At 27.9% G+C, this 13,045-nt stretch overlaps 2 protein-coding genes across 2 annotated transcripts; one reads left to right on the forward strand and one right to left on the reverse strand.

Annotated features, from left to right (window-relative positions):
- Nucleotides 1-689: 689 nt before the first annotated feature.
- Nucleotides 690-3,146, reverse strand: Phum_PHUM004650 (uncharacterized protein; the record flags this gene model as incomplete). The annotated part of the gene is made up of 6 exons (XM_002422626.1): nt 690-1,895; nt 1,973-2,163; nt 2,303-2,357; nt 2,554-2,648; nt 2,734-2,903; nt 3,142-3,146. 6 exons carry the CDS (start codon nt 3,144-3,146, stop codon nt 690-692), a joined length of 1,722 nt encoding a protein of 573 aa, XP_002422671.1.
- Nucleotides 3,147-7,173: 4,027 nt separating this feature from the next.
- On the forward strand, nt 7,174-12,805 carry Phum_PHUM004660 (Vigilin, putative; the record flags this gene model as incomplete). Its single annotated transcript, XM_002422627.1, has 18 exons — nt 7,174-7,316; nt 7,412-7,526; nt 7,681-7,896; nt 8,001-8,207; nt 8,312-8,527; nt 8,603-8,786; nt 8,862-9,173; nt 9,275-9,582; nt 9,737-9,976; nt 10,099-10,275; nt 10,401-10,559; nt 10,649-10,933; nt 11,032-11,205; nt 11,287-11,466; nt 11,571-11,810; nt 11,934-12,131; nt 12,231-12,449; nt 12,533-12,805. 18 exons carry the CDS (start codon nt 7,174-7,176, stop codon nt 12,803-12,805), a joined length of 3,846 nt encoding a protein of 1,281 aa, XP_002422672.1.
- Nucleotides 12,806-13,045: the final 240 nt, after the last annotated feature.

Here is a 13,045-nt window from a genome sequence, read left to right on the forward strand (position 1 = left end):
ATTTATTATAATTAACAAAGTTTATATTATATACTTCAAAACTTTTAATTACATATTTATTTATTTATTTATTAAAATTATCATTTTTTGAAGTTATTAAAAGTTTATAAAATAAATAAATATTCGGCACAAGTGTAATTTACATGTTAATGTGGTCAAGCGAATCGATTATCGATTATCGATTATTATATCGAGAGAGATCTTTAATAATTATATATATATATATATATATCCATTTTTTTTTTAAAACTAACTAAAAATAGAAAAAAAAAATTATTAAATTTAATAAATGTGTGACAGTACATTAATAAAATATTTATTTATTAAATAATTGGCGGCAATCAGGCGATTATTTATTATATTATACGAATAAAAATATATAAAACCTGAAAGATTTTTTGTTTTTCTTATTAAATTTCCCAAAAATTAATATAAATAATAATTTGTGTAGATTAATTAATGTTCAATCACATTTTTTTTTTTAAAAAGATTTACCCCCCTCCCCCACCCCCCAACAAAAAAAAAGTACTTATATATATATACATACTTAATATTAATAAAATATTATTATTAAATGGACGAATATTAAATGGCTAGCAGAAAACATAAAAAATTTGCTGCTTTTATTATTATTATTATTATTAAATTAAATTGCGTGCATTTTATAATAATATTATTATTATTATTATTTAAAATAATTCATCGTTAATTTCTTCTGCTTCTTCATCTTCATCTTCTTCATCGTATAATAGTAATAATTTTCCATCGGAATTTTTTTTTTCTAAATTATTTTTCGAACAACCATTTTTATTATTATTGGTATTTAAAATAAAATTCAACGAAAAATTTTCCGGACTTGGAAAATTGGTTATCGGTGTGACAGGAGCGGAAACGCTTGATTTCGTAGCGTTAATTTTTCCCAAATTTATGGCACTGTGGCATAATGGAGTATAAAAAGTTTTACTTCTTTTTGGAAAACGCGGTTTTCCCAATAATTTACTTGGACGCGTCACGTTTAATTTTTTAATTTTTGATTTTGATTGTAAATTTTGTGGGGGTTCATTTAACAACAGACAACAACTTTCGACATCTTCATTTTCATCAATTTTAACAACGTTGTTCTCATCATCGTCGTCCATTTTTGTATTTTCTATCAAAGACAAAGCGGCATCGTAATTTAAATATTCATGAGATTTCGCGTCCGGATATTTATTACCATCCTTTTGATTTGGAAGTTGTTGAATTTTTTCCAAAAGATTACGAAATTCTCCCGTTGGACTTATTGCTTGTGGGGGTGAATCTGGACTTCCGCATCCTTGCAAAGAGCTAACTTCCGAACTCGTTGAAAAATTATTTATTTCGAGATTTGAAAATTGTGAATGTGACAAACCGTCAGAAGAAACGAAATCTTGTAGTGATCCTCTTGGTTGTGATAGGTTGTCCTCCGAAGAATAACTATCGTTCACGCGACGAAGGTAGTGATGGGTATTGGCTAATATATCAGAAGAATCGTAATGTAAATCGTTATTAGATTCGCAGTAGCTTTGGGGTTGAGCTAAAATAACATCCGAAGAATATTGATGGGGTTGATGATTTCCTCTACCCCTGATGGAATCTGCAGAATTTGATAACGCGGTTGTTTTCAAATTTCTTTTAAATGTTTTTATCGGTGCATGACTAAATCTATCTTCTTTTAATATTTTATTATAAGATTTTATCGAGGTTGTTTTCAAAACTTCGGAATTTGTAAACGTCACAGGTACGTTTCCTTTCGCATTTAATATTTCTTGTCTTCTAACGGGTACGCTTTGTAAATTTTGGTAAATATTTTCCTTTAAAATCGGTGGCATGTCTATACTTATTTGCTCGCTCCCATTATTTCCAATATTTTGTTCCTGAAATTAAAAATAGGTATATATATATAAAACAATCCGGGAGATTCGTTGATGAAAAAACAAAACGGTGGTAGTACCTGAGGCAAATAGGTATTTATTTGTTCTCTTTGTGTCATTTCGTTCACGGATTGCATCTGGGAATAATTTCTATCGCCCATTCTTGACTCTTCGTAACTGGGAGGATAATTTGAATCTACTTCTTGTACCGTGTTGGAAACAAAAGTTGTTGGATTAACTGGATTTTTAGAACTTCCGGTTGGAAGCGGACCTGGAATAAATTTTGCACAGATTATACGAAAAGTTTTTTGTTTTAATATTAATCAATTATATTTAATTAATACCCAAGGCAGGGTGAAGCACGTAGTTTCTAAAATATTGTACCATAAATGAATTGCCACCTAATTTACCATTTTCTGATCTGTAACTTATTACCAAAGGGTACAAGTCAGGTTTAGACGTCACCTAAAAAAAAAAAAAAAAAAGGTACGGTTTAGTAATAATGTCGAATGTTAAACAATTGACATAATTTTTTTTTATTTATTTACCTCGGTGTATGGCGGAGGAGCATAATGAAACGATGAGCATCCATTATATTGTGGCGGGGGGTAATAATTGGCAGTTGAATCAAATTCGGTTCTTTCTTCTTCGTTTCTTCTACTTCTTCGGCGACATAATCTATTTGATAAAAATTGGCGTCGTTTCCATAATCCACATCCGCACATAACAATAAAGAATAACAGGACGAATAATGCCCTAAAAAAAAAAAAAAGGAAGAAATTTATATTAAAATAAATAACGTTTTCGTTATTTAAAATTTTTTTTTTTTTTTATTTAGTACCAAAAGAGCCAGTGGTTCCAAAGGAAAAAATTTGGCATCGATGAAGTTTCAGGAGTTTGAGATTTTGTTGGACGATAGCCTGGAGAAGCAAATACAAGACAGCATCCCAAAGGGCAACATTCTTTTGGAGGGGAACAGATATGTCCGCCATTGCAGAATTTGGAGTTGACCTAAAAAACAAAACAGAATAAAATTTTTTTTTTTTTTTTTTCAAATAATTGAGTTTCTCTCTCTTTGAGTAAAAATAAAATAAATTTATACTTTTCCTGCCAATACAACAATTGCCAGTGCTCTTGTGTTTATGTTGTCTTTTATAAAACGAAAAACGAACATAATTTATGAGAAGGAAACCCTTCATTTCGTATATAGCAGACTACATATCTTTTTTTCTCGTTTTTCATAACCAACTTCATGTTTTAAAAAACCAATCAAGGTTTTATTATTATTATTATTTCAATGTTATTAATCCTCACGTAGGCCATTCAAATTTTTTTTTTTTTTTTTTTTTTTTTTATCGAACTGACGAAAAATAAAATATAAAAATTATTTTTAGAAAAAAAAAGTAAAAATCAAAAATAGAAAGATGAACACTTTAAATAAATCAAAAGGGTTGATTGGTTGGTTTACCCTTTCACACACTATTAATTAAATGAGCAAGCCACTGTAATTTTATAATAATAATAATAACATGATTTCACTCGTTTTTTTTTTTTTTTTTTTTTTTATTTAAATATATCAATTTCGACAATCATTTTTTAAAAACACGATTTTGATTAAATGAAAATCTTTTTTATTTTACACACACACACACACTTAATACAAATGCCTTCTGCAATAAAATACCCCCGAGGTGATGAAGAAAACTAAATTAATTTATGTTGCAGTTGAACTAAAATAAAAATTTTTTTAATAATTTTAAGAAAATGTAAATTATAAAACTTTTTACCATTTATCCAAGTTCATTTTATACTGTGGTTGTATGAAAAGGTTGTGAAAAAAGATAACAAAAAGGATTGGACTACATCTCATATGAATCCTTTTTATATTAAAAAAGGTTTTGCAAATATGTTCTATATTGATAAACATGTTGGAAAAGATGATGATGGAGTGAAATTGTTATATTTTAATTTTTTTTTCCCCTAAAATTTGCAATTAAATTTGTTAAATAATATAAAAAATGTTTGTTTTTCCCTTTAAGGACCATCCATGTTTAGTATTATTACACAAAAAAGGCAAAAATTTATTGAGAAGCCTTTAATTTTTTTGAAAAATACAAACAAAAATGATTATATTTATATTTGAAGTATAATAACAAATAAAGAAATAAATAATTTAAGAAACAAATTGATTTCCCTCCCCCACCTCCCCTTTTTTTGTTTTAAAATTTATTAATAAAATTGTTTTATTAGTTTCTTTAAAGGAAATTTTTTGTTTTTTAAATAATAACAAACAAATTGTTATTCATTTCTATTGATGTGGATTTTAAAAATAAAAAATTTTTGGAAACCATTGAAAAGTTTTCATTTTTTTTTTCAAAATTTATTTTAATAAATCTAAAGTATATATATATATATATATATATATATATATATATATATATATATATATATATATATATATAAATTTTTAACAAAGTGGAAAATATAGTTTTGAATTTATTATATAAATTAATGTGAATAACTGCGCAAGCTTTACCTGATCTCAATCATCATGAAGGCGCCATCATTCCTCCGGGTTTAAGGGAAGATTTTCCCTTTCGGTCAACTAATCTCACAAAAAAAACTTAATTTTTTTTTTACTAAACTAAAATTTTTCTTTTTTCTCTACTTTATATTTGAATATTGTATTGATTTCTTATTCAATCCTTATTACAAAATTCATGCTTTGATTAAATATTATTATCTGATAACTAATAATAGAACCATATGTTGTTCATATTGTTGTTACGATTACTAATTTTTTTTAATCAAAAATGCTTTTAAAAAAATAAATTTCAATTCAAATTTATTAATTTTTGATAAATGAAATTAATTTTTCTAATGGTAACCTCATATTAAGAATGCAGTAATTAATAATAATAAAGTGGCATTTTACTTGTTGCAATAATAGAAATATACACAATATAATAATAAAACAATTATAAGAATACATTGTTTTGTCCTCAAAGTATAGAATGCAAAAAAAGTTTGATTTAAAATTAAATAAAATGAATAAATGTGAGAAAAAAAATTTTTTTTCTTACTGGCAATCCTATAAAAATTTCAAATTAATTAATAAAATTTTGCTGGAATAATGTATAATTTTTATAATAATAAAAATTACATAAATGGAGAAAATAAATCTCGCAAGAATTTTTTCAAATTTCAAAATATTAAGTTTCGTTCATAATTTTAAAAAAAAGAAAAAATATTAATACAAATTTTAAATTAAAATTAAAAGTAACGCTATTTTTTACATTTAGACTTGTTGCTATTAAAATCTACGGTATTTTCCATTACACTTTAGCAAAAAAGAAAAGAGAAATTTTTTTTGCTATCGTCAATATGCTTCAATCTCATGATAGACTCGCTTGAATTTACCAAACGGTATGTGTTTATTAAGTATTTATTCATTAACTGATACGCATCACTTAATAAATTTTTTTATTTAAAACGTCGAATTTTTACAGTAAAAAAGGGAAGAGCCCTACATTAGGGAATGACAGTTTGGTATTTCTAGGACGGATTTTCTGGAATTTACAGTACAGTAAGTTTTTTTTGTCAAATTTTCACAACATGAAGTTGAAGTTTAACTTTTGCCTACGTCAATGGTCCACAAATGCATGACACGTATTAAAGGACAAATGAGGCCTGGTTATTAATGTAAAACGTGGTGTTATAAAAAGTATGTTTATTAAAAAAACTAAACTCTGTTAAGAATTTTTTATATTATTTTTTAAAAATTATTATTTATTTACAAGTCTTTTTTATTTAATTTTAAACATATTGAATCAAATAGGTTAAAGTTATAAACATTAATTACTTGCTGATTTCAACATCGCCACACAATTACTACTGATTTTTTTTTAACTAAATGAATAGTGAAAATTATTTGCATGTCATCATTAAATCACAACTGCCTAATTTTAAAAATTTTTTACTTTTAAACTTTAATTTATTCAAAATTACAACAAAATTTTTTAAAAACAATTTTACCATACCTTAAATATGTTAGATTTTTCACTCTTTTTTAATTTTATCTAGTTTCTTATTCAAAGTCTCAAATGTAATTTATGAGAGTTATTAAAATTATTTTTATTAAAGTAAATGAAATTATTAATTGTAAATAATATGAAAGAAAATGTGGATTTTGTAAAAAGAAAAATTCTTTTATGAGAAAAAGAAATATATATACTTTTTAAATTATTTCTTTCTTAAAACCAAAGTACTTTTGATATTAAGAATCTTTTGAGTTTCGATAATCGAGTAGAATCAGCAAAATATGTTTAAAATATGTGAATGTTTTCGTTATTTTGTTTTTTAATATATTTTGAAATTATCATAAATATAAAAAAACAGTGTTAAAATCTAAATCTATACCCTTTTTTTTATTATAAATAAATTTTTTTATAATTTTTTAATTAGTTAATGAAAAGGGTTAACTGTTAAAAAAAAAAAAGAAATCGGTAGGAAAAATTTAATTGATGAATAAACAGTACAAGTTTTTTTTCCGAATTAAATACTACTGGTTTTTTTAATACTTTGCAAAAAAAATATCGTTGCTTTTACAGATAAGGTATCAAGGTTGCTTAGATAAAAATTCACACTCTCTAGCAATTTATAAATTATTTTTAAATTACATAATAAATAAAATTTATTCAATTAAATAGAATCAGTACCTAATAGTTAGTATTAACTAGCATTATCGTAAAAACTTTTTTTTTTTATAATAAATAAAATTTAGCAAAACTAACAAAATTTCAATTTGAAAAATTTTTTTTTTTTTTGTGATGTTCATTAAATTATTTTTTTTTTTTGTACACTACCATCTATTCTTTGATACTATTTATTCAATTAAAAAATTACTTTGAAAATTATTCTTAAAAAAAAAAAAAAAAATGTAGTTTTAGGCTGATGTCAAGATCATGTTTACTTGTCTGATGGTTGGTTGGTTGGTTGGTTGGTTAGGTTTAAATATGAAAAAACTGGTTTCAATATTTTATTGCATTCTTGCAGTTCAAGAAGGTCATTCCCTTTTTCTTAACCATCTTACTTTTTTTTTTTTGTAACCTATCTTTTAAATGAGACAGTAAATTTTATTTTTATGTAACTGTGCTTTATGATTAAATTTTTTAATTCATAATTATTTGCTTGATATAGTTTAAAAATGGCTACAACATTTATTTACAGTGTGTCTGTAACGACCGCGCAATCCCTAGGCCTGCTCTAATTGATATCAATAATGCAGAATTCAGTGAGTGAAGGTGCCCCTTATGAGCCACCCAGCCCTATTGTTGCGTCTGCCCCATACAACAATGAGGCTGCGTCGACTTCGTTTGACAGCAACGGTTCCCCATCATCTAGTGCCGAAACAAATGCTTACAGGTAGTTACAAAACATTTTTTTTAATAGTAATTAATAAGAATAAGGTATAATAAAGGTATAACCTTACCGTCCTTTTTTTTTTTGTTTGTTTGAAGTTATGATGAGGTATTTCCAGCTCTACCTCAAAATCCTGTTTCTATTTCTACATCAGTTAATCATCATGGTCAACGCAACAATAAAATGAGAATAGGATCATCAATAGTTACTCAGGTGCGACCTACTTTTTTTTCATACTTTATTTATTTATTTGTAATAGTTTATTACCTCTAAAGTTTTTTTTTTTTTGTTTATTTTCCGGGATGTTAATTGTTAGGTATTAAAATTATTTTTTTAGACGTCAGCACTTGAAATTTTTTTTTTCTAGGTTTTTGTGATTCCTCACGAAGAAAGTAAATTCGATCTTAGTGAAAAATTTGGTGAAAGCGAATCAATGAGGACGTGTCATCATATAATGCAAGCAACAGGAGCTACTATTGAAATATCATCCAATAAAGATCAGTCCTTGACCTTTTTAGTTACAGGAAAACTAAATTCTGTGGCTGAAGCAAAAAGAAGAATATTAACTTGTTTTCAAACCCAGGTAATAAAAAAGTTTGAAACAAAAAAATTTTTTTTTTTTTTTTTTTTAAATGATTGATTGTGATTTTATAATTTTTTTTTTTTTTTTTTTTTTTTTTTTGAAAGGGGGATATTATGTTAAATATACCAAAAGAACATCATCGTTATTTACTGGGTAAAGGAGGACAAAAGCTCAAAGAACTTGAAAAAGTTACTGGTTGTAAAATTTCTGTGCCTAATGCTTCGGATCCCTCGGATGCCATTAAAATTATTGGATCTAAAGAAGGGATCGAAAAAGCTGTTCATGAAATTAAAGTCACATCCGATGAACAGGTGAAATTTCATTTTAATTTTAATTTAATTTTTATTATTATAAATTAAAACAAAAAAAAAATTTATTTATTTATTTATTTATTACTTATTTTTTTACAATTTAGTCTAAGCAAGCTTATGAAAGAATTTCGGTGCCAAAAATGTATCATCCTTTTATTTGTGGAGGACATAATGAAAAAATAAATCAACTAATGCAAGAAACAAATGTTAGAATAAACGTCCCGCCCACGAGTGTTCAGAACAATGAAATTACAATTGCTGGAGAAAAAGAAGGAGTTCAAGTGGCCAAAGATAAAATATTAGCCATTTATAAAGAAATGGTATGAAAAAAATTTAACCGAAAAAAAGGGAAAAATGAAATTTCATTTTTAAAAAAATTTTTTTCTATCAATCAGGAAAAAAAATGTAGTCAAGTATGTGTAGAAGTTCCCAAATCTCAGCATCGACACGTGATCGGATTTAAAGGAAATACAATTGCTGAAATTTTACAGAAAACTGGAGTTTCTGTTGAAATGCCGCCCTCTGATTCTACAACCGACACCATTACCCTCCGAGGACCTCAGGACAAACTTGGCTTAGGCAGGATATTTATTATTATTGTTATTATTCTAAAAAGACAAATATAATTTTCTTATAAATAAATTAAATCCACAGCTCTAGATATGGTTTATAGTAAAGCTAATAGTGTTTTATCTACGACCGTTAATGCTCCAGCATGGCTTCATAAATATGTAATAGGGAGAAAGGGAGCCAACATCAAAAAAATTACACAGGATCTTAGTAAAGGAGTACACGTGGAGTTTACGGACAACAAAATTAAAATCGAAGGTCCTCGCGAAGAAGTTGAAAAAGCTCAAGCGGAATTGGATAAAGTTGTTCAGGAGCTTCAAAGCACTCACACATTTGAAGAATTAAACGTAGATCCCAAGTATTATAAACACATTATTGGGAAAGGAGGAACCAACGGTAAATTTTTTATTCCTGGTTTCATTCGTAATTTTTTTTCTCTCTCTCTCTCTCTCTCGAATAAACAAATATATGTGTAATTAATTTTTTTTAAAATTTAGTTAATCGTTTAAAAGAAGATACGGGAGTTTTAATTAATATTGGAGAAGAAGATGGATCATCGTCGAATATAATTCGAATCGAAGGAAACAAAGATGGAGTACTGTTTGTGAAAAAAAAATTACAAGCCATGGTAACTAAGTTAGAAACTGAAACGGAAAAAATAATAAATATAGATCACCGTTTTTTCCCGAGTATCATCGGTTCAAAGGGTGAAAACATAAGAGAAATTAAAGAAAATTACAACCAAGTTCAAATTATATTTCCTAGTTCAGGTAAAATAATTTTAAAGAATTTTTTTTTTTTTTTTGTTACACGATCGGGGTATCACACCTGACTAATTTAATGCAAATGAGACTAATTAAAATTAAAAGTAAAATTATTATTATTATTAATTTTCTATTATTCATAAAAAATTTGTTTTAGATGAGAAAAAAGATTACGTTATTGTTCGCGGTCTCAAGGACGATGTCGAAAAATGTTCGGCGCATTTGAATAAAATAGTTAAAGAATTAGCAGAAGAAAATTTTATGTTAGAAGTGCCCATATTTAAACAATTTCACAAATTTGTTATTGGAAAAGGAGGTGCGAATATAAAAAAAATAAGAGATGAAACTCAAACGAAGATAGAGTTACCTGGTGAAGATGACAGGAGTGACGTTATCCGTATAATAGGAAGAGAAGAAAATGCAAATTTAGCCAAGGTAAAAAATTATTAAAAAAAAAAAATTTTAATATTTTTTTTTTTTTTTTGTAAATTAAAAAAAAAAAAAAAAAAAATCCTAAATTAAATCTTAATTGCGTCGTTTTATTTGTTTCTTTAAAGGAGAGAATTCAAAAAATTCAAGGTGAACTAGCCAACATCGTCACCGAAGAAATAACCATACCTCCCAAGTTTTATAATTCCCTGATCGGACCGGGTGGAAAATTAGTTCATTCAATTAGTGAAGAATGCGGAGGAGTTCAAATAAAATTTCCAACTTCCGAGAGTAGAAGCGATAAGGTTGGTACAACTGACTCCGCTTATACAGTTGGACTCGCATGCATTTTTTTGTAAACTTTATTTTGGTTCAATGAAAAAATTGGATAAATATTAACATTTTTTTTTTTTTTTTTTTTTGGTGGTAGGTTTCTATCAAAGGACCCAAAGAAGACGTTGAAAAAGCTAAGCAGCAACTAGAGGCTTTGAAAAATGAAAGAGAAGCCGCTAGTTATACGGTAGAAATCAAAGCGAAACCGCAACATCATAAATTTTTAATAGGGAAAAATGGTGCCAAAATTAAAAAAGTGGGTTTAATAAAAAAAATATTTATGTGAGTAATTTTTTTTTTTTCGAAAGGTAAAGTTTGTTTATTAATATTTTTTCAATTTTGCAGATTAGAGATTCTACGGGAGCAAGAATTGTTTTCCCCTCGGAAAAAGATGAAGATAAAGAAACGATTATCATAATCGGAAGAAAAGAACAAATAGAAAAAGCTAAATTAGAATTGGAAAAAACAATCAAAGAAATAGATAACTTAACGGAAGCGGAAATGACAGTAAATCCCGTTCATCATAAACATTTCGTGTCACGCAGAGGGGAAGTTATTCAACAAATCACCAACGAATGCGGTGGAACAGTAACGATTTCTTTTCCACGTCCAAACTGCGAATCTGATAAAGTAGGTTATCACCATTGAGGAGGGGAGTGGGGGGGGAATAATTCTACAGTTTTGAGTTTAATGCTAAATTTTACAATTTTTTTTTTTTTTTTTTTTAGGTCACTTTGAAAGGTTTTAAGGAAAGCATCGAAATGGCAAAAGCAAAAATTGAAAACATTGTCAAAGAATTAGAATCAATGGTTACTATTGAATGTGTCATACCTCAAAAACACCATCGGACGGTGATGGGCTCGAAAGGGACAAAAGTGCAAAATATAACTTACGATTATAAAGTTCAAATAAAATTTCCAGAACGAGATCTTCAAGGTAAAAATAAAAAATAAATGAAAAAAATTTCACGCGAAGCGTTTAAGAAAATTAATCAATCATTTTGTTGTTTGTCACCAGCGGAAGATTATAATAACAAAGAAGAAAACGGTGCAGTAAACGGAGAAGTTGTGAAACCTTGCGACATAATAAAAATCACGGGTCAGCCGGAAAATTGTCAAGCCGCGAAAGAAGCCCTGGAAAAATTGGTGCCCGTGACCGTCGAGGTAAAAAAAAAAATTTCCATTTGGGAACTCTTTTGCGTTTGAATTGTTTGTAATTGAATTTAATAAAATTTTTTTTTTTTCCCCATTGAAAAATAATCAATCAGGTGCCCGTGGCTTTTGATCTTCACCGTTCGATCATAGGAAAATCCGGGGGAAGCGTTCGTCAACTGATGGATGATTTTGACGTTCATATTGTTCTGTCTCCAGCCGACCAAAAACTTGATTGCATTAAAATATCGGGAGCTCCAGCTAATGTGGAAAAAGCCAAAGAGGCTTTAGAAGAACGCGTGAGGCAACTGGAAAAGGATAAGCAAGATCGACAATTGAAATCTTTTTCGCTGTCTGTGAGTGTTTGCTAAAACGTCCTCCTGAATTTTTCCGGGAGATTTTTTTTTTTATATATATAACCATCGATTTGTTTTTAATTAAATTGAGCCGAGGAGTAAATGATTTAATTTTTCTTTCAGGTAAACGTGGATCCCGAATTTCATCCGAAAATTATTGGGAAAAAAGGAGCCGTTATATCGGAAATTCGTAGTAATTACGGAGTTCAAATCACTCTTCCGAAAAGGGGAGATCCCGAAGAGCATATTATAACGATTCAAGGTTACGAGGAAAAAGCGATTGCTGCCCGGGATCACATTTTGAAAATCGTTAATGAATTGGTAAAATTTGCTTTAAATTTTCCAAAAAAAAAAAAAACCGTTTTTTTTTTCTGAATCGCCCTTAATTTTTTTTTTTTTTTTTTTTAAATTAATTTACAGAAAGAAAGAACTAAAGAAGAAATAGAAGTCGATAGTCGCGTTCATTCTCGTCTCATCGGACAAAAAGGAAGATCTATTCGTAAGCTCATGGATAAATATCAAGTCGAAATTAAATTTCCAAGACAGGGAGATTCGAATCCCAATTTGGTTACTATCATCGGTTCCGAAGACAACGTTTGGGATGCGAAGGAAGAAATTCTCAATTTAGCTGATAATTATGTGAGCCACGTTTCACATTTTAAGAGGTTTCTCGAGGTCACACATTTCGAGAATAAATAAATTTTTTTTTTTGTTAATTTCAGTTAAGCGATTTGCCTCCAGCCGAATATTTGCAAAGACCGCAACAATATCAGCTTTCGTTGGGAGAAGAGCGAGGGCAAGGTGACGGGAGCGGTGATGGTTTCGTAGTAAGAGGAGGACCTTGGGAACAACAACAACAACAACAACAACAGCAACAGCAGCAGCAACAGGCTCAAAGACGTCCGGATACTGCTTCAATTGAAGATTTTCCATCTTTTGGTACGGCTTATTGCGGAGAAGGACACACAATCACTTGGGGACCTCGTCCTCGTTAAGTTTTTTTTTCCGTTACAGATACCAATAAATTGGCAAATGGTAACAACATTCATCTCTCGGTTTTTTTTATTTTTTTTTTTATTTTTTTAATTTCTATATTATAATCAAATTTCATTAATATTATATATATATATATATATATAATTACCAGGAAATAACTTAATTAATAGTCAAATAATAATAATAATAATAATAAAAAAGAAAAAAATTTTTTTTTTTTTTTTTTTTTTTTTTTTTTT

Source organism: Pediculus humanus, genomic scaffold (assembly GCF_000006295.1).
Source record: "Pediculus humanus corporis 1103172107365 genomic scaffold, whole genome shotgun sequence".
In the NCBI taxonomy this organism is placed as follows: Eukaryota; Metazoa; Arthropoda; class Insecta; order Psocodea; family Pediculidae; genus Pediculus; species Pediculus humanus.